Raw genomic sequence first — 21,992 nt, 5'->3', positions numbered from 1 at the left:
ACACAAATGCATACAAATTACACATTTTGATACAGTATTATAATAATCAGGCGTGTGGAAGTGCTCGTGATCCGCCTCATTCCCCTCCGGGCCTTTTGGGCTTAATCCTCCGGGTGGGAGGAGCAGCCCAGCTGTGTCCTGCTGCCGCGTACCAAATCATGCAAGTGTAAATTCTCCGCTTGACAACATGTAAACTGGTTTGGAAGGATGTGGGTGGAAAGGATTTTTGAAGACGCATGTTTCTGGTTGGCTGGCAGGCATCCGTTAAAATCACATCGCGGGACATCCGAGAGCGAGTTCTGGTCGACGGTTTTTCTTTATGCTACATAACTAGCCGCAACTCGTGATTACTTTATCAGGTACACTAAGCGCTGGAGACATTGTCCCTGATGAAGTGGCCACTGAGTGTCTTATCAACTGAAAGTAGGTTTGAGTGAACTTAGTCGCCGGCTGTGAAACCAAAACAAGGAGCTGAAAGACGCTAAAATGTTCTTAAAAGCTGAGGGGAACTACAGAGTCAAGTGATAATTCCCCGCGTGTGTTTGACCCCTTTCACATTAAACAGCCGTTTTCTTTTGATGGTTAATATGAAGATATTTAAAGCGTCAGAAAATCGCCTGAAGAACCGTCCAAAATACCAACATATTCACCGCACAGTGAAATAACACAAGATAACCAGCAAGCTGTTGCATTTGAGGAGCTGGAACCAGGATGTTCGCTTGATAAATGACAATCAATTGATTATTAATAAACGTTGCCCACCGACTGATTAATCAAGTAGATGTTGCTGCACGAGAGCTAAACAAACGTTAGAGAAATGGAAGGCTTTCTATCGTAACTCGAAGGTGTGTAGAAAATACCAGACTTGGTATCAGGAAATGAACAGATTGTGTGTGTCATGTGCTTAAGTGTTTTGGTTCCATCTGGTGTGTTTGACTTGTTCTGGGCCGATCTCCTCGGGAGACTTCCCACAGCGACCGCTACAGAAATCCAAAATGGCCGCCGGCAACATGGTAACTAGGTCATTTACAGTTCGAGCCTGTCATTCTCGGCTCTTCCCTTCACGTTTGGAGAACAAAAACTACTAGTGGAGCCGCATACCAAAGCCTTCTCGTAAAAGGGACACTTATCACACACCTCAAGTTCAGTCCAGGCTTCTGCGGTACTTCTACTGGGACGTCGGCGGTGAATACAAGAAAGGCCTTGGGCGAGACATGGACCATAATTTAGGCAAAGACCAGGGGCGGTGTGCTTCTGTGTTCCTTCGTACTAAAAGAGTCTCTTATTTAACCGTGTCCTGTGTCTGCTGGGGAGAGGAGGAAACCAACAGTCCGTCTATTGTGCCACGGAGGAGAGTTGTAGGATAAGACTCCTTATCTGCAGCTGTCCATCTCTTGTGTGACGACGGCAGTGATAAACACAAGCGGGGGCGGGGAGGTAAATAAAGAGCGCACATCAGGAGAGAACTGGGAGCACGAGAGAGACGCATGTTTTTTTTTTCCCCTCTGTTAAAGTTCACTGACGGTAAAAAAAAAAAAAGGAAAACAACCTTGTGCAACCTTATCACATAACACAGCATATGACCAGTATGAGCCCAAACCCTCACCCCTCTCTCTCTCTCTCTCTCTCTCTCTCTCCGTCACGTGGACGCGAGGACGAGGCATTCTTCAGCTCCTAACTTTCCTAAATCCTTCCTCCTCACACAGCTTCTCTCGTCTCACCCGGCAGCAGTCTGACTTTTATGTTTAGCGACAGGGTTGTCATATCTATCTATATTTTTTTATATATATATATATACATACATATATACATCTTAGAAAAAGAAAAAAAACACTTTCAGTGCTCATGCCATGTGGTGCTTTTCTCTATTTTTATCTTTTTTTTTAAAACCTTCTAACCTGTATATGAAGGCGAGAACACCACAGCTACAAGGAGGTGACTGTCTTTCCAGCACACACACACACACACACACACACACACACACACTCACACACACACATTCATACAGGTTATATTCAGGGTCGTGTCCTCTACAAAACCCTCACAGTTTCCACAGGGGCCAGCAGGCCCAGAGTCACTTCCGGGCTCCACCGGTTCAGAGTTCAGAGTTCAGTTAAATCCACCGACTCCTCCGCAGGGTCAGTGTTAATATGCGCTGGTGAGGCTGCTGCGTCCTCCAGGCCCACAGGTCCACGGCTGCTTTCACAGTTTACAGTCAGAGAAGCCCGTCGTCTGCAGCCCGAAGGTCACTGCAGCATAATGTCTTTGAGGTTTTCCTGCAGGATGGTGTCCTTGACGGCGTGAAAGACAAAGCGGATGTTTTCCGTGTCCACCGCGGTGGTGAAGTGGTGGAAGAGCGGCTTCCCCCGGTTTCTCCTCTTGCGGCTGAACGACTGCACCAGGAACGCCTGCAAGGGGCAGAGCAGAGACACCTCAGTGACCGGAGAGGAAGTCGATGCCTCTGCGGGGTCAGCGGGTTTTCCAAATCTGCTTTTTCACGCCGTGTGCATGAAACAGACTGCGTGCGGGCAGCAGGAGGACGGGGAAGACGTTATTAAAAGTCACGATACATCCACATATACAGACTGTTTTCATCCAAATCAATAATAATCACGCCACGTCTCGCTGCAACCCCACGAACCCACTGCACGAATATTTTAAGGGGCCTTGTATGTGAATCCCAAGCAGCTGCTTGTATGCATATATATTTGCACTGCAGGATTATTACAGTGCATGTAAATGTGTTTCTCGCTAGGTCATCGGTAAGAAAGTTGAAAAAAGTGTCACGGCATCAGACAAACAAATAAATACAGGGTTCAAACATCATTATCCGAAAGGCCAGTGGGGACGGGAGTGTTGAGGCTGTCAATCCAAGAGGTCTTGACCCGTTTTCATCGGCTTTGAAAAGGTCAAGTCCCAGTTTGAGAGTGAAACTCGACAGTGGGAGAGTGACTCCACGGTGTGGCACCCTTTTCTGCTTCTCCACTGATTTGTGTTTTTTGCGGTTGGGCATCCGACTGGAACGCACACTTGCTGTCTTTGTCTGGATTAATGTGATTTCTTGAGTGCAATGCAAAACACACTGATGAATGAGAGGCTGTGTTTGTGCGTCGAGCGTGCGCGCTCATTTCCATCATGTATACGCGTGAGCGAGTGGAAGCGTATCCGGATAAACCGCGGGAGGAAAAGAAGAAGCAGCGGCAACAGAAATGAGTTGATCCTCATAATGTTTGACAACAGTGAGTGTGTGTGTGTGTGTGTGTGTGTGTTTACCTGTACGTCCTCTAGCCTGCGAGGGTCCCCTCTGAACTCTGGGAAGTTCTTGCGGATGTCCACCGTGCGGATCTTTTCCACCAGCAGGTCTGTTTTGTTGAGGAAGAGGATGATGGACACGTTGAGAAAGAGCTTGTTGTTGACGATGGTCTCGAAGATGTTCATGCTCTCCACCAGACGGTTTGTCCTTCGATCCTCCATCAAGACCTGGAATTGCACACACACACACACACACACACACACACACACACACACACACACACACACACACACACACACACACACACACACACACACACACACACACACACACACACACACACACACACAATTATCCTTTTTTTTCCTCCTTCAGGTTTTCTCTGAGCACCAATTAAGGATTCAGTCGTCATCATATGACTGTTGATGTGAACCGGAGCCGCGACTGAGAGGAACAATCGCGTTCCCTCAGCCGACCACAAAGCTCTCTTTGTGTGAATCTCAGAGGTTCTCTCTCTGATGCCTCCAGTTCAATCTGTAATTCGTTAAAGTCGAGAGACTAATGAACCGGCTGTCTGACTAACTGCATGAAGTCGTCGGCGCCGCATGAGCGTGCTTGGACGTTACCTGATCGTACTCCGACGACGAGACCATGAAGAGTATCGACGTGATCCCGTCGAAACACTGAAACCACTTCTGCCTCTGGGACCGCTGCCCTCCGACGTCCACCATCTTGAACGGGATCTTCTTGATGATGAAGTCGTGCTCGACGATGCCCTTCGTCGCCTTCCTCGCGAACAAAATGTCCTGCTTGCTCGGGATGAAGTTCTGGAGAGGAGGAGAGGGTGTTCATTTGTTTTTCGTTAGAAGTTACAAGAAGGTTGGAGGGATCCAGAGTGCACGTGAGATTTAAAGGAGCCACCGTGACTCACCAGTTGGCCGATGCGATCCAAGCTATCCAGGAAGTATTTGACCGACTCGCTCTGCAGACGGGGAAGAAAGGGAAATGCATCACAGGGTGCAAAATGAAGCAACGCTTCGAGGGTGAAGCAGTTTCTGGACGGGTCTGACTGATTGCAGGAAGTGCCGGCGGGCCCGCCTCCAAACCAATCCGTGTCGAGCACGGGGAGACGACATGAAGTCATGTAGAGAGACTGAGCGTGAGACCTAAAACTAGATGAAATGTAGGCTGTACCGTAACAAAACATGAGCCTTTCATTAGACTTTCAACAGCCCAACCAAAAAGAACCAAATGATCAAATTAAAGCACTTAAACTGAATATTAAAGCATGTTCATTCTTGTACGTCTTCGTCATTTGGATTCACATTTCAAGGAAGCAGTCGTCCTGTGGTTATTGATTTAATAAAAAACATCAATCGATGGCTTCGTCCCAACCAGCTACAAAGGAGCGAGTGCATGAAACCAACGTCAGCGACCGTAATCACATCAGCCTCGTTATAATCAAGATTGTAACCTCTGCTGCTCGTCGAGCTGCGCTCACCAACAGCATCGACCCGCGGCGCTGTATGGTGAACGGAAGAGATTCAAGGGACACAACGGGTTATTGTTATTATGTGACCCCAGAGTCTCATAAGCACGAGAAGTGCGCTTGTTAGCAGGAACAGACTCTGACAGGATGCTACGAAGTCCAGTCAGCGGACAACCGAGCGCACTAATCAATAGTTCTACATCAACTATGGATCAAATGGTGATTTGATAAGAGTCTCTTGGAGTTAAGACTTCAACCGTCTCCGTAGTTCCTCTAAGATCTGCAGAGAATAAAGTTACTGAGAACTATTGTGTTGTTGTGGCCGCTAACGCCACTCGCTTTTAGCTTCTCGTTCCAGTGGCAGCACTTGTTTTTCTTCTTTTTTTAATTTTAAAGCTCCCATCAAGATGCTGTATTCTATGGAGGACTTAAAATGCCTTAAGTATAAATAAATAAATAAATGCATGAATAAATACAGGAATAAATAAATAAATGTTGAAATAAATATATCAATAAATACATGAATAAATAAATAAATGTATAAATAAATACAGGACTAAATAAATATAAAAAAATCTATAAATAAACACATGAATAAATAAATAAATGTATACATAAATACAGGAATAAATAAATGAATGTATAAATAAACACATGAATAAATAAATAAATAAATACAGGAATAAATAAGTGTAAAAACAAATACATGAATAAATAAATAGATGTTTAAATAAATGTATAAATAAATACAGGAATATATAGATATAAGTTATACCTAAACAGGACATTATTAAATAAATCTATTTCTACATTTCTCTATTTCTTCATTTATTTATGTGTCCACACGTATCTCTTCATTTTTTTATTTTTTTATTTCCGTGTCGTTATATGTAAATGAGATGGGGCGGCCCAAACCTGTGTCGAAAGCGTGTTCAGCATGAAATAGCAGACAAAGTAAGCGACTAGCTGGTGAGCGCAGTGGAGCATTTAGCAGCTAAAGAGACGGACTCAGGAGCTGCTGGAGACCAAAACGGAGGCAAAAGACGGATCAGAGACACGACTCAAAATCTGCTTGATTTTTTTAAACAGGCAACTGTTTGCTGACACATTTGCAATAACAACCTTACAGCATGGTCATACTTGAATATTTTAGTATCCAAAGAACAATCGATGCAGCTTTAAGATTGATGAAACCCACAAAGACTCAAATTGCACCCCGGATCAGATCGGCAGATTTTTTTAATCGAATACATGTTTTCAACTTTTTTCACCACTGATATGGATTGCTGATCATCGACGACGACCCATAAGTCAGTGCAAATGGTCAAAAGTTCTAAAAGTTATTCTTTTACTTCGTTATAGTCATCCGTAGTTGCTACTTGCATAAAAACAGACAATTCAAATTATTAAGAGGTGTATTTTTTACACCAGGAGATACAACGCCAACACCCGACTCTATTAAAATAAATGTTTGTCTTGAAAGTGGGAAACACTCGGGATGAGACGCAGAGCCTGCTTTAAGTTGACCACAAGGCCTCTGAAAACACGCCCGTGTGACTTTACGAGACCTTTACTCCCAGGACAGGAAGGAGACAGTTCTAATTTCTGTCTTTAAAAAAAGTTTACAACAACAACAACAACAGCACACCAGAGAGAGAGAGAGCGCCTAATCGTGTATAAATCACATTTCGGCTCGTCATTCTTTAATACACGCGGTGCAATTTAGATTTTTCAAGCAGCAGTTTTGCTGAAAATCAATTTAGCAGATTCGAGAAACTTGACATGTTTAATCGCATCGCGGTCAACATCAAGTTTGCGTTCATTTCTACAACTGCTCGGCTCTGGCCGAGCGCTAATGCGGTTTAACGTCAGTCTGATCTTCCCTCTAATGGGTTACGAGGCCGCTAATTGATTTTCATACTGTTTTGGAAATGAATGGGAACCAGCGGGCGCCCGAAACCCCAGCGGCAGCGGTGCCACCGGTGCTCTGAGGCACGGCAGCGTGATTAGCAGGAAGGCTTTTCATGTTCAATTGCAGTAAATGCGCTAAAACTGAAACGTTTGAATTCTTCTTCACACTGATTTCTGACAAGAGTTAAAACCTCTCTCTTAAACACACACACACACACACATTCAACAGGAAACAGCTGTGTGTGTGAAAACAGTGGGGAGAGACATGGGGGAGGGAGGGATTAACGAGTCAGACAGAACCCAGTCACACACACACACACAACACACACACACACACACACATGCTACAGTTCATCAGTATTCCTTAATAAACCTAAAACTTTACAGATTTCCGGGGGTTTCCGTCACACTGAAAGAACAGAATCCGTGTAAATCCATCTCTTGTCGGTCCCCGGCATGCCGCGCCACTACCAGGAAACACGACCCCCAGTGCGGGTGAGATGTGACCCCGTGACCCCCGCTCGTCGCTGACCTACAGTGTCACAGCGATAGGAAACACAAAGCCGGGGGACTCCGATTGGTTCAGCTGGACGTGAACAGGGGGAGGAGGGGCAGGTCGCGGGGAAAAGCGGAGAGAGGGGAATTCCCAGAGATGAAGGGATACGCAAACACAGACAAGAGACATAGACACACACACACACACACACAGACAGACACACACACAAAGATCATTTCCACAGATGCTTTAACTGCCATCAGCAGAAATGAAACAGCCGGATCCTTGATGAAGTGGAGGCATCAAACTGAATATTAGAAGTAATTAAATTTGACGAGGCCGTGGATGAGTTTTAGTCTCTTGTAATGCAGATCTATAACTTGTAAAACTGTGTGTGTGTGTGTGTGTGTGTCTGGGTTTTCTGTGTATGTGATTGAGTAAGGCTGGAGGAATGTCTCCATTCATGGTGTGTATGGGCAGATTAGGGGCTTTACTACAGCAAAGACCTGAATAAGCTCACATTGTGAGTGTGAGAGTGTGAGTGTGTGTGTGTATGGCCACAGGTATACGTTTGCCACTTGTGTGTGTGTGTGTAATTGGGTGTGCCACCACTGTCTGACTACTGCAGTCGTTTCACTTCAAACGTAGTTTATAACTCATCGAATATAGAAAGTAAACATCTCGGGCTGGAACTAACAACTCTTTTCGATTAATCTGTTAATTATATCCGACTCATCATTTAATTGGATCACTAACTTTATTACAACGTGTATCTTGTTGTAGGTAAAACAGCAGGAACTGTCAAACAAACCTCTGGCTGAGTCAAACTACACTGGAAGAGAAAACAAAGGCGACCAGTGAAGCCATGACTCAAACTGTTGTAAATATCCATCGGTTCACAGACCGACTTCCTGGTTCAACTTTGACCTACTGGACACAGTTTGTACGCTGGTTCAGGAATCAACTGGGAAAAACTGCGAGTGTTTCTCGACCAGATGCACTTTGCTGTGTTCAGGATGCAAAAAACTGAATGTGTCGTGTCCTTCAAGGCCTCTGACATTTCATATTCAGTTGTTACGGGAACACGAGCACACGAGGACGCTCGGAAAAGAAAAACCACGAAGGGAAACGCAGAAGACAGAGAAATACTTTACCACTATACTGTAACTGCAGAAGAGCCCCCTCAGGTCCAAACCTCATATAGTCGACCATATGTGTGTGTGTGTGTGTGTGTGTGTTTCAGCATTTACAGCCTCTTTTCATCTTTATGGGGCTCCCTACGCAGTGCACAGCCTTTCCTCAAGCCTCTTTCCTTGTGCTGCTGGAGACAACAGCGGCAGTTTACCGTCACAGCGTGAAGCGCGGCCTTGTTTTCCTGCAGAAGGGTCCGGCGTTCATGTCATATCAAACTTGGCGTTATCTGGGTGCGGTGGGGACACAGAACGAGTAAACAAAATCTTTGCTTTCGGTTAGTGTTTTTTTTCTCTCTCTCTCTCTCTCACTATCTCCACTTCTCTTGTCAACTCCCTCTCTTTCTTCCTCTCACAGGACTCTCTCTCTCTCTCTCTCTCTCTCTCTCTTTCTCTCTGTGTTTCCTCCCTGTGAGCCGGTGGCTCAACTCCAGCCCTGCCTGGGAAAAGCTGACTGTGGTATCCCCGGAAAACCTCTCAGAGAGTGGAGGAAAGAGGGGGTGGAGGAAGGAGAGAGGGAGGAAGGGAGGGAGGGAGCGTCTAACTCAGCACATTTACTCCGCAGTAGACATTTTGGTTTTTCTGTCTTTGAAAAGGATACGGCGTGGTGTGTTCTCTATTTCTCTGATTGTCCACAAATCCCGATGAGAAGACCGACGCCAACAATGCGTCAGCCAGAGTCTTAACGCTGCACTGAAATTTGACTCGTGAACTTAAAACAAATGTAAACACAGGAAGTAGCCACCGCGCGCGCATTTCTTTGTATTGATTCAGCGTGTGCGCCCGCTGGAGGAGGAGTAGTTCATGACACGAGGCTTTCCATGGAAAACCCACTCGCGGCCCGTTGTTGTGTCGCTCGCCGTGAGCACAGCGAGAGCGCCATCGCTGCAGGAGAGCGAGACTCGTGCTGCCGGAGTCACATCCCTCGAGTTTCCACGACGGAGGTGGTGAGCGCAGCGTTAGCACGACGAGCTAGTCAGTAGCTAACCTGCACCGAAATGTGTTTTTGGGTTCGGTTTGTTTGTCTGTTTGTCTGCAGGGATACGAGAAGAAAAAACAACTACTGGCCCGATTTTCATGAACCTCGATGGCAGAGTGTGGCTCGGGCCAAATAAATTCACGAGGCGGATACTCGCTTAATTCTTCACTTGGCGGAGGTCTGCGCTTTCCAAGAGCCTCTCTCGTTTTAAAAATAGGACCCAGGTTGAAAAAGACAAAATAGAGAAACAATAGAGATCTATGGCACAGAGGAATAAGATATTCACTGAACCTAAACTGCATCTCAAACTTAATTTGACTGCATTCAACCGCATTTTGTGAGCTCTCAAAGACACTTTGACACATAGACGCAAGGAGCCGGGGGTCGAACCACCAACCCTGTGGTTACAGGGCCTCACTCATTGAGCCGCTGCCGCTCTGGCTTTGCATCCACAAGACAATAGTTGACCGATACTTGATCAATACTCGATCAGTTTCTTGTTGGTTTCAGTCTTTCCATGGAAGGAGTTGACGGTAAGAACAACACAGAACATCCTCCGGCCTTATCCTCGAAGCCAGGACGACGTCAGCGACGCACTCGCTTTATCCTACGGCGACTCCAGATTAGACAAAGTCTGACCCACAGCTGTGCACTGACATCACACACACACACCCCCCCCACACACACACTCACTTACAGTATGTTAAGTGAGAGGGAGACGGAAGTGGCTTCTGTCGGACTCCAGATAGTTTTGCCACTGATAAACGTGGAAGAGGGTAAAAGGTCAAACGAGCAGCTCCGGACCGAAAGTAGAGCAGCTGCGTCACTTCCAATGACGCACAAAACAAACTCACCGCAACATCCACGACACAAACTGCACGGACAACAAGGCCAGCCGGCGATGCGGAGACGCTCGGTGATCGTTCGTGACATTTTGTTGACGCGCTGAGTGTCTTCAGCGGTCCGTCTGGCTTTTTAACGGCATATCTGTCGGCCCGTAAAGAGTCACTTGTGAAAAGCGAGTGCTTCTCCAGCTGCGTCTGTGGCGACGCTTCATATTGATCTTCAAACTACAGCAAGTGGCTTCTTTAAACACGGCTCGGTTTGTTTGGTTGTCTGAAGGCAGCAGAGGAAGAGCCGCTGGAAAGAGTTTTATGGAAACGCTCAAGTGCCCTCTCACATGTACGCTAAATCACCTCTTTCGCTCCCATTGGGGGATATTTTTGGGAGTTTAATTGATTTTTTTCTTCTTCTTCTTCTGCCCACCCAAATTCAGAGAAGAGACCCGCCCGACTCGGCCTTTGATTGTACTCGTACCCGTTGGCAGAATGGGTCACGTTTATTGCCGATTAACATAATTGGTGGACGGTTGGTAAGTTAATGATTTCAACTCCCTCTCGTAGTTCATTATTTTTATTTTTCTGACGTTGCTGTGCTCGTTGCCCGTATAGATGGAATAACATCACAGATGCTTTGGAGGTTTGAATTTGGATGTGTTGTCGTAATCAAGCTACACACTGATCAACAGAAAAGCGAAAATCCTCATTTTTCTTTTTCTAGACGTAGATATATTTATATGAAGTCATGAAGCATATCAATATTCATTCAAACCAGCATTGATTGGTTTTTCAACATTGACACAGTTTCTCTGCAATAGTCCCTCGTCTTTTCGACCTGTTTCGACCTTGTTTCCCATCTGTTCAACGTGATTCGTCGGGTAAAAGGAGGATCGGCAGTGTGTGCAGCCCACGTCGATCAGTGTGTGTTTGATGCATTCGGGTTAGAAGGGCAACAGAATAAAACTGTAATCTCAGAGCCGTTTCAGATTGGGTGTTGGGTCCGGCAGATTAAAATCCACAGGGCTCCGCTTCAGCGGCTCCATTTCCAGTCAAGAGAAAAATAATTACATCTCTCAAAAACACACGCGTGGTAAGTTACCCTGGAAAACAATGAATACGCCTTCACAGGCCTCTCTACGTGCTCCTCCACTGCGACTTCTGTCTTCAGGCGACGGGTAAAAAACAAAATAGCATTTTTCCGACATTATCCAGTGACTTCCTCTGATGTTTTGAGCATGTCACTTGTTATCAGCTGTGTGACTCCTGGCTGTGGCAAGTCAGTTACCGTGCAGATATCTGTCAGTCTAGACGGCTAAACCCACATTGTGCAAGGTTTTTTATTCAAGGTTATTTGTCAGAGGTCACAGCAGAGAGACAGAAGCGATGGAGAGGAATGATGGGCAACAAAAGGTCCGGAGCTGGTTGCAGTTGCACAATGTTATTTGTTTAAAGACGACACGTCGACTCTTTTATTTACTCCTCTGGCACCACATTGACACAGAAGAGGCAATATTACATTTTCAGTCTGAGAAACAAGTGGAGTCATGATGAGTCATCTGTTTATTTTAAGGGCTGCTGAGACACATCACTCGTGAAGAGCCGGTGAGTAATCTATGACCGATCATGACTCCTGATCAGTGAATGAACCGGAGGCTGGTTTGAATCAAGACTGTCATGTGAGGATTTAGCGTAAGAGGTTATTAAAAACATATTTCACCATTAATACATGACCTCAGACTGCTGCATCAGCAGTGAGGAGCTTTTACAGGATGATTTACACCCAAAAAAACTAAATATATTGACTTATACAAACGTAATCTGTCTCAGCAATGACCTTTGACCCCTAGTGTGTGTGTGTGAGTGTGTGGTGTCGTCTGCTTCTGCAGAGACCAGCTGCCCTCTGCCAAGATTTAGCGCCTCGAAACACAAATACAGCGAGTCGAAGCGGCAACCGCTCGAAGCTCGTTCCAAAATGAGATGGAGTCACATCTCTTGGAGACTTCCTCGCTAGATTTAGCAACTTCTGCTCGCTACTTTAATTGGAAAAGAGTCGGCAACACTGGGCTAGGTTTCGTAATCTAGCATACTTCTGCTAGTGTCTAAACATTACCAAACCTCACTTTAGGGTTGGCTAAAAGATGTTGATTGACAGGGTTATCAGGCAAGTTGTGTCATTTATCATTCCTGGATATGAGACTGAATTACAGGAAAAGATCATCATTTTAATGTAATTTATATCTTTGACGTGTCACAGTCATCCAAATTCAACAGGCAGCCATCATTAAAATCTCTGTGCCACCGATCTAAAGCATCCTAAACATCACAAACACACCAAATATGTCAGAAGTGTGTTTGCGTGTGTGAAATCGAAGCCCCAAAGACGTCCAAAACACTTCCATCCGGTGGCGCGGCGTCAACGTAAACACGGTATCGGGCCTCAACTGATCGACTCACCAGCTGGAACTCAGAGCGCCGCGCGTAGGCCTCCTGTATGCCGGCGTCCGCCCACAGCGCGCTCAGCGCCATCACGTACAGCTGGAAGTCACTGGGCTCCACCCCCGGGCCGCCCACGCGCCCCTCCCAGGACATCACCAGCATGCCCTGCTTCTCGTTCTCGCAGCTCTGCCAGCTGATGCCCAGCTTGTCCCGGGCGTCCACCAGCACGCGCATGCCCTGCAGAGACACACACACACACACACACACACACACACACACACACAATCAGTGCACACACACATGAGCCCAAATGTGGCGAAGTGCTGCAACGGCTGCTTTTTCTAACGTCAGCGATATTGTACAAATGTTTCCTGACCACAAGGCGGGAAGAAGAAGAAGAAGAAGAAGAAGAAGAAGAAGAAGAAGAAAACTCATACAGCATGTGCTGCTTCCTGGGAGAAAAAAAAAACGTCGAAACAGTTTAGTGTTACTGGTAAACATGGAGTAACTTTAACCGTGCATGTGTCCAACACGCACGCTCAAACATGTGCATGTGTGGCTGCTGGTGGTTTTCTGTTCTGCGTGGGAGGTCTCCTGCTGAGTGATCAAACCAAGACACACACACACACACACACACACACACACACACACTCAGCACTTTCTATCTGCTTCTCCTTTTCTCTCTCTTGAATCCGTTCCTCCATGTTTGTTTTGCGTGATCGTTTTTGAACTGTAACTCATTGACTTTGAGCTTTTTTAACTACATTTATTAGGTTAATTTGGCTGCTTGTTAATCTTTCGCTTTGCTTACATTTTTGTGGGTTAATGATTGATTGCAATGTGAAGCATGTTTCACAGTAAAGTTCAGAATCTGCTGTATGATCAAACCCGTTTGTTTGCGTGATTTATTGATCGAATCAGTCAAGGACAGAAAAGAAAAACAGTATTATTGCACTACAAAGTGTTCCAAAGGCCACAGTAGGTTAAGGGATGTGAGTATCTCTCTCTGTGTGTGTGTGTGTGTGTGTGTGTGTGTGTCAATGAGTCACGACCACCTTATCCTTGTGCAATAGTTAGGTCAAGTTTATTTGTGCAGCTTAATCTCGCATTCGATGAGGCTTCACAGGCTCACAACATGAACAGCTGCCAACCCGCCAGCTCAACCTCGTTTCTACAAAGACCAGGGAAAGCCTCCAGAAATTCCAGAAAAATTCCAGGAAGAAATCTTAGACATGAAGGTTCAAAGTGAGACCCCCCCCCCCCCTCTCTCTCTCTCTCTCTCTCTCTCTCCCTTCAGATAGATGGCTGTGCAACAGGAGGCCTGGGTGCAAAAAAGCAAGAGCAGTAAATTAAGAGGACGAGACAGTTTGTAAAAATGAATGCAGCTTCTACAATGTGTGTGTGTGTGTGTGTGTGTGTGTGTGGGATTCTACTTTGTGACTAACCGCTGTGTTTCCAAACGTGATCCCTCATCCAGAACTTTTCTTTTCTAAAATGTAGGTTTTTTTTTGTTTTTACAGTAGGAATGAGTAAGACTGGCAACAACTGGTGTTTAACACAAACACACACACACACACACACACACACACACACACGGCATCGTAATCCGACACACATGCGGATCAAACGGCGGCACGCTGGCAGTGAACATACTGACGGAGAGTCACGGCGTGTGAGCTTTGAGTCACATCCACTCTTGATTATCGTCGATGTCGTCATGGATGCGCTGCCCTGTTTGTTTGGAGCGTGATCCTCTCTCGTCTTGTCTGTCTCACTTCCTGTCAGCCTCCGCGTCCTCCTCGTCCGTCTTTAACAAGCCGGCGAGTGAGTATTTCGACACCAAATACGTCACATACAGCGGCGAGGGTGGAGCGCGTCGGTTCCAGCGCATGTCACGTCACGGCAGTGGTCCTCAAGCTGTTTCCGTCACGCTCCACTTTGGAGGAAGCAAAATGTTCGCGCCCCACCGCCCCGACAACATGGGAACAAAATGGTCCAACTTATTGAGACTCCTCCGTCCGTGCTTTTTTAAATAATAGATTAAAGAAAAACAGATCGCTCCATTAGACAAAAACTAACAACATGTGCAATCACTTTGTTAAAACAACGCAAATAAAGTTATTTATGTGCAAAAACTAACTCATATTTGGCAAAAAAGATGACCAAGGAAGCCGGTTGGATCCCTGTTTACTCCCTATAGTTTCATGTTGAAGTGTCCTTGAGCAAGGCACTGAAGCACAAAGCTCCTTCATTACTGAGGATGATGGTAACATGCAGAGAATTATTCCCCCACTGTGGGATTAAAAAAGGATTCTTTAAAAAAAAAGAGGGGGCGGGGGTTTAAGAATCTACATCTCCCCCCGCGCCCCACCTGCAATGCCTCCGCGCCCCACTAGAGGGTCGCGCCCCACAGTTTGAGAACCACTGCATTATGGCAACATAGAGGGTTCAACTCTCTCTCTCTCTCTCTCTCTCTCTCTCTCTCTCTCGCTCTCTCTCTCTCGCTCTCTCTCTCTCGCTCTCTCTCTCTCTCTCTCTCTCTCTCTCTCTCTCTCTCTCTCTCTATCTCTCTCTCTCTATTGGTATTGGATATCATGTTGTCGTCAGTCTCTAACAATAATAATAATAATAATAAATGTGTCACGAGAACGACTAGACATGTGAAAAAAACTAAAGAATTCAAGTGATGCATTAACTTTTAAAAGTGGTTGCCAGGTTTGACGACTACGAATCAGCTTTTGTTGCAGAAACTGACAATGTGGTTGCCATTTTTATATCTCCTTTCATTTTGAGAAGTTAAGACACAGTTAGATGTCAGCTGAACAATGAAAATGTGACAGGCGGGCCTGTGAGGGGAAGCTTGTGCTTTGCCGTGTAATTTTCACTTCACATATTTCCTCTCCGGTTCAGTCTCCACATTCTTCTGTGACGTTGACAGGATAGTTGAACCTTTTGCCCCGGAGTCAAACAACTTAATTTGTCTTCACCGTTTCTTCAGATGCTTGTGCACACACACACACACACACACACACACACAATCACACACACGAGTAAACGCTCCAACTATCATTGTCTCTGACTGTCAAAGCAATATTCAAGGATCACTAATAACATTTATATATTTTTGGAGTAGATGTTTTGCTGTCTTTACTTTTTTTTTTTTATAAAAGGTTGCCAATTTCTAAAAATGGCAGCTGTTAGTATCTTTGATATGTAGCTTTCCAGATAAATGGACGTTACTTGGATGCCTTAACCTTCATCCTGGTGGATTATCATCTAATTGCACAACATCCAGTATAGTTTTCCATTATCATAGTTTACCAGTGGTAATACAACTTTGCCATCTGTTTCGAGGAGGACTCGGTGATGACTTTATGAGCTAATAAAGACCAGACCAATGCAACATTTGTTTTGTTCTCTGAGGCTTTTAGGTTGTCTGAGGACACACCTACGTTGACTGGGTCCATAGAAAAGGTTGGATGAACTAGAAAAGAAGTGCTTTGTGCGACCACAAAGTGTTTCAAATCAAAAGTCAATCGAGGGAATTAATAAAGTGTTAATATCCGAGCCAAGCGGTCGCAAAAAGCCGTTCGTTTACACCACACGGGGCAAGAAAAGCATTAAAATCCCTGAGCTGAAGTCCCGTGTCCTCACAGTAGTGACGTGGTCAACGGTATTATTAGCAGTCGCCTACGGAGGCAGCTGGCTGGAGCTGGAAAAAAAAAAAAAAGCACTGTTTCATTTATCACTATTGTGTAATTACAAAGTAGCTCCCATCCTGCTTTCAGGATGTCCGCCCCATCGGCTGCACTGCCCTCCTCCTCTAACAGCGAGCCCATGTTTCTCGCCCACACAATCCGGGCCCCGGCTCCTCAGTCGTCGTCAGAAACTGTCAAAACACGACTCCAGGCTGATAACCAGCGCCTCTTCTCCCCGCTGCCCCGTCACAAACAAGCACCCGGGTAGTGAATGGTGTCTTCAATCAGTACAAACTGTGCTGAAACCCACAAGAACTGGATTTTGAATCATTATCTTGACCACAACGAGCCCAAAGTCAGTATAAACTGTTACAAAATCTCAAGGTTATCCTGATACTTTGTTATTTTTCATGGTTTTAAACAGCCAATCATGAGCAAATATCACTTTTTTTAAATATATTTATAGCCCAATGCCTCAGGTGAGTAACAAAAGAATAAATATGAATTCTGTTTTCCGCAGAAAAACAGGACTATTTACATTTGTACCAAACCTGTCATATTGCATGTCGTCCTGAGTCGGCTGTTGTGTTTGCTTTCTTGAACACGACTCCCGCTCTTCCTCCCGCAAAGGAATGACCTGAATCACTCACTCAGTGACTCCTGGCTTGTGAACAACCCGTCGCTAACCGAAGCAAAGCGTCAACCCCCAAAACTGCATATTTGCACCGAGTATCGGCCGATCACCTGACCCTTCACTGACCCCCTCTCTGCTCCGAGCAGCCGTCAGTACGGAGCCCACGCTGGAACAAACTGCACTCAAAGAGAAGCAGACAAAAGAAATATCTACAATTTGGGTGTGAAGGACACATCCAGGAAGTCAAACTGATTCAGTCGTGACAACATATTACAATGGAAATAGAAAGATTGAAGCTAACGCTACGCGACGAGCTCGAAATCCACAACGGCGGCCTGAAAATAGGAAGCGATCGCGTTCGTGTCAATGCAGCACAACGGACCCTGGAGCTGAGAGATGCTACGCTCTGATTGGCCCATCTGCGTTTGAGGAGGGAGGGGCTTAACAAAGGGTCAGATGGGGGCATGCACCCCTGCCCCAAAGTTTACAGATATGCAGCATATGCTATATTTTGGGGCTTTGACGGGCTAATAAAAAAACTTCTGTGTGTGTAAAAGTGGAATCTGACGATTTGTTTTGACCTCAAGACCTCGAGGCCCCTTTAGGGGGGGGGGGGGGGTGCCAGACTCTTGTTAGCAAATTTAGCAAAATGCTAAATCAACCTCGCTTACTTAGCCTCTCAAACCGCTCGTGGCGGAGGGAGTGAGTGCCAGGCCAGAGGGGCGGTTTTAGTTACATGTGTTCGTCTTGTCTGCCTGACGCATTGATCATTTATCTGACTGAGGTTTGTGCGAGGCAGGAAAATACCACTCGTTAAAAATGAACTAATTGCTTGGGTTATCTCCCTTGATTGATTAGTGTTTGACTAAACCTCTTGGTTAAGCAGTAATGATAGACAAACAATGACAATCAGAGGAGTGGAGATAAGATAAAAAAGCTGCATGAAAGGCTCCAAACCAAAGAGGATGGAGGCTAATTATGTAGTGTCGTTGCTTACGTTCTGTTCAAGAGGTACGGCGTGTACAGCGTACGGTTGTTCAGAAACCTACAACTTGTGTTCAAGGCACAGTTACATTCGGACCCGCAGTGTCTTCGTTTCACTTCAATTCAAGAGAAAGAAAGAAATCCACTTTGACGCGGATCAGAGCGGAGATGTACCCGCTAGCGGAGGTGGGGTTAGTGGGATTAAAGGAGCGGAAACAAACCTGAACTCCACCTCTGGGTTGTTTATTTAGTTAAGCCTAATTGTGCAGCACACCTGTGTGTTCTCCATCAGCGTTATCCCTCCTGAGCTTCCAGCTCTGTCGTCTTTCTTCATCATGAGGTTCCCGTGAAGGGAGGAGAGGAAGACTACGGTTCAGGTAACGACCCAAAACTTCTCAGCTGGTTTCAGCATTTACAAAATGGTCAATTAAGTACGTCTTAGCAGTCTCTACGGGAATTGTGATATCGCTTTTCACTATTTTTAGATATTTTAGAGTCTAAATAAGTATGGATCCATCATCTGATCGTAGTATCCTGCTTTTCTCTCTCCTGCTTTATTGTAACGCACACTGAATACTCCTGGGGATTTGATTAGAATACATCCTTTTGGACATTTTGTACACTACACGATTAATTTGATTACAGGGAAATGAACAGAGAATAATCTTCAACGTGAATAACCGTTGCTTTTAGCATAGCGATGTCGTGTCTTGTCATGAGACGGAGGGCCAGTGAATAAATTGTTCCTGGCACGTTGGAGAAGGCGCCCCTCATTGTCCAAAAACATACATTTCCAATCATGTGATTTCGTGAAATTTGTCTGCCACTCCTCTGCCCTCCTACACATCAGGCATTGTGTGTGTTTTCAGGAGGTTAAGTGGTGGTGAAATGCGTGGATGAGGGTGGAGGTGGAGGGGCGGGTGGGGGTCCTGTTGATGGCGTGGCCCGAGACAGCGCCGCCGCTGTATGCTGGTATTCAGGGGAGGGCATTGTGTTCGGCCTCGGCTGCGCAGAAGGCTCTTATCGTCCTTGTCTGGGCTGTGTGGCACTCGGGCCGGATGTGCTCATCCCTCAGGAATAGTCTGGTATTGTTAGCTGGTGAAGGAGGCCCAGCCATGACAGCAAACAAAGGGACAGCACTTCAGGATAAAAATATGTACTATGTCAACAAACCCTTCTCTCTGTGTTCGACTGAGTGTGTGTGTGTGTGTGTGTGTGAGGCTCAACTGTGAGGAGAAAATGTCAATATTAGGCCTGCGAATAATAAGACATATTGTCTACTACTGAATAATTTAGGGATTATTTTCTTGATTGGTCTATAAACTGTTCCAGTTGACATCTGGTTGAGTCCAAAACTCAAATATACTGTATTTCCTATCATTAAAGACAAAGAAACACGTCAAATCTCCATATTTGAGAGGATGAAACTGATTTTTTTTTTTGCAATGTTTCCTTGATAAATGACTTTTATTAATCAATTAATCGATTGATCTTTCTCCCGTGAGTTTCTCACACATCCTTGAGTTTAACTTTACTTATTTAACTTGTTTTAACTGGTTTTATACATTCAACGCAGTATACAATACCAATTTTAAAAGAAGAAAAAAAGAAAAAAGAGAACTGTTCTCCATTCCTCGCATTTGCAAAATCAATAAAAAAGATTTAAATGAAGAAAAGAAAAAAGAAAAAAAGAAGACAAAAAGCAGGAGTTCATCAACCTGGTGGTGGATGAACCACATTTAAAATGTGCCCCGAGGCTATGTATTTCCCATGAAACCTTGCTCTTTCTTACCTTCAGTATATTCTCATAGATTGTGTCCCGGAAATCCAGAAGTGCTTTTTTATCAAACTCCTGGCCGTTAATGATGCGCATCTGTTTGAGGAATGTGGACTTTCCGCTCTCTCCGGCCCCGAGCAGGAGGATCTTCACCAGGCGGCGCACGGCTCTCCTCTCGCGGGCGAGCATCGCGTCGATCTCCCGGCTCCTGCGCCGCGCCTCGCGCTCCTGCGCCGCGTCCCTCTCCCGGCTGCCCTCCTTGCTGCTGCCCGGGTCCCGGCTGGCCTCGGACGGGAGCAGGCAGCGGCTCAAGGTGCGGACAACTCCCGACATGGCGAGTCGTGGGAACCCGAAAAAAAAAAAAAAAAAAAAAAAAAAAGTTCACCGAAACTTCAGTGGGAAAATGTTCATTATAGGATGTGACCTTTCTGGGGTTTGGAACCGACCCAGTCTGGCTACATCCAGTTGACACAATAAAACGTCTGCAAGCGGATAGTTAGATAAATGCTACATTTAGAATTAAAGGGTGAAGCCGTTATCTATCTCTACCCAGCAGACAACTCGTGTCCATCTTGGTTAGACCGCGCCATCGACAAAAAAAAGAAAAAGAAAATCTGGATGGAGAAGGAAATCAAAGGCGGTAAATGGATACACCAATATTTGGAAGCAGAAAAAAAAAAAAAGTTGAAATGTGTGAGTCCGTCCAGGCGTGAAAAAAAAAACCAACAAAGAAAGACGTATCGATTAAAGTTGATCAGGAGTCTGTCTGTCGATCCGAAGCAAAACAATAGTGAGAAGACGCGCTGGGGGGGAAACAGCCTCCACGCTCACCGCCAGCGGGTTGTGAACTTGGGCAGCGGAGTGAGAGCAGCTCCTCCGGGCGGCGGTGGGACGGTCGGACCGACGAGGGAGGTGGAGGAGAGGTGGAGGAGAGGTGGAGGGGGCGCCGCGGCGCTACCGCGGGCCGCCGCCAGGGGGAGCCCGCGGGCACAACCAGGCGGGAGGGACGCTGAGGTCTGCAGCTGAGAGGGAGCACAACATGCAAATGAATCTCAGAATGATGAGAACACGTTTTCAACATGTTTACTTAGTAATGCTAACTTTGTTTATATAGAACTTTTAAAAACAGGGTTCACAAAGTGCTTTCACAGATGTGCAAAGCAGAGTCAGAATTTAATGGCCATGTACACTTTCACATACATGGATTTTGACGCCGGATTCTGTGCTTTGTACTTCTTTTCAATGCATGAGCTAGATATAAAATGATAAATATAAAAGAAAGACTAAAAAAAATAAGACACAAGTGCAGCTAGTGCAGGTGGAAGTGTATGATTAATTGTTCCATTGCTCATCAGACTGACAGCCAGTGGGAAGAAGCTGTTCTTGTGTCTAGTATAAACACGACCCAAACAAAAAAAGACCATACCATAAAAGCATTGAACACAATCAAACCCAACAAACAGCCTAAAAAGAACAGTAGAAAACAAACAAATGTATAACATATACAAACAAAACCATGGGAACAAAAGAACTGCATAAGAGATCATGAAAATAAAAAATGAAAAGGACGACATCACTTCAAAGCAATTCTATAAAAATGGGTTTAAGAAGAGATTTAAAACAAGTTATTTATGTACAAGTATCTACATTGATTTACTTGGAATCTCAAAACAATCACTTAAAATAAGATATTCCTTTTTAATCCAGCCAGCAGTGGGGAAGGTTTGCAGGATTACAGCGGGATACGGGTAAAGTGCACACAAGAGACGCATAGTACAAATAAAAAACAAGTAATATAAATAAACAGTAAATAAATCAAGCAATAAAGAATCGACAAAGCAATTTCCCCACTGCCGGAATAATAAAGTATTATCTCATCATAATCTCAATATTATACAGCCGGAATAAAAATGTATTTATGTTACACCGGTTGAAGTGATTAAAATGAATGAAGTGTTTCACAGGAAGTATCTCACAATAACTAGAACATTAAAAATAAATGGACTTAGCTCAAAACAGGGAGAAAAACAGAGTCTCAACATTTTGATTTGGTATCTCAAAATAATTAGTTACAATTTTAAAATATAAATAAATAAGCTGCTCAAAATAATCACTTAGTACATCACAATAATACAAAATATTAAAATGCTGACTTAGCTCAAAAATAATGAGCAACGTTTTGATTTGTTATCAACATGACTTCTCAAAATAACGAGAAACTTTCTCCAAATTCATGTCCTTTTCTCAAAAAAAAAGAAAGCAGTCTCAGTATTTTGACTTATAATCTCTAATTTAAAATAAACTCA

The 21,992-nt window shown here is 45.0% G+C and overlaps 1 protein-coding gene across 1 annotated transcript; it reads right to left on the bottom strand.

Moving 5' to 3' along the window:
• Positions 1-316: 316 nt before the first annotated feature.
• gna12a (guanine nucleotide binding protein (G protein) alpha 12a) lies at positions 317-20,512 on the bottom strand. The gene is made up of 6 exons (XM_068588841.1): positions 19,702-20,512; positions 12,612-12,830; positions 4,185-4,235; positions 3,880-4,080; positions 3,274-3,480; positions 317-2,408 (listed from the first exon to the last, which is right to left on the bottom strand). Exons 1-6 carry the CDS (start codon positions 20,017-20,019, stop codon positions 2,247-2,249), a joined length of 1,158 nt encoding a protein of 385 aa, XP_068444942.1. The 5' UTR covers positions 20,020-20,512; the 3' UTR covers positions 317-2,246.
• Between the last annotated feature and the right edge of the window lie 1,480 nt (positions 20,513-21,992).

This window comes from Clinocottus analis, unplaced genomic scaffold (assembly GCF_023055335.1).
Source record: "Clinocottus analis isolate CAN_PGR_092001 unplaced genomic scaffold, fCliAna1.0.p SCAF_22, whole genome shotgun sequence".
In the NCBI taxonomy this organism is placed as follows: Eukaryota; Metazoa; Chordata; class Actinopteri; order Perciformes; family Cottidae; genus Clinocottus; species Clinocottus analis.
The sequence above is the reverse complement of the archived record's forward strand: the minus strand, read 5'-3'. Positions and strand labels throughout refer to the sequence as shown.

Excerpts from the sequence above, each read along its gene's own strand:
- gna12a (XM_068588841.1), bottom strand. The coding sequence starts at position 20,019 with ATGTCGGGAGTTGTCCGCACCTTGAGCCGCTGCCTGCTCCCGTCCGAG. Across the intron at positions 12,831-19,701 it reads TCTATGAGAATATACTGAAG|GGCATGCGCGTGCTGGTGGA; the intron begins GTAAGAAAGAGC and ends GTGTCTCTGCAG. Across the intron at positions 3,481-3,879 it reads CGTCGTCGGAGTACGATCAG|GTCTTGATGGAGGATCGAAG; the intron begins GTAACGTCCAAG and ends GTGCAATTCCAG.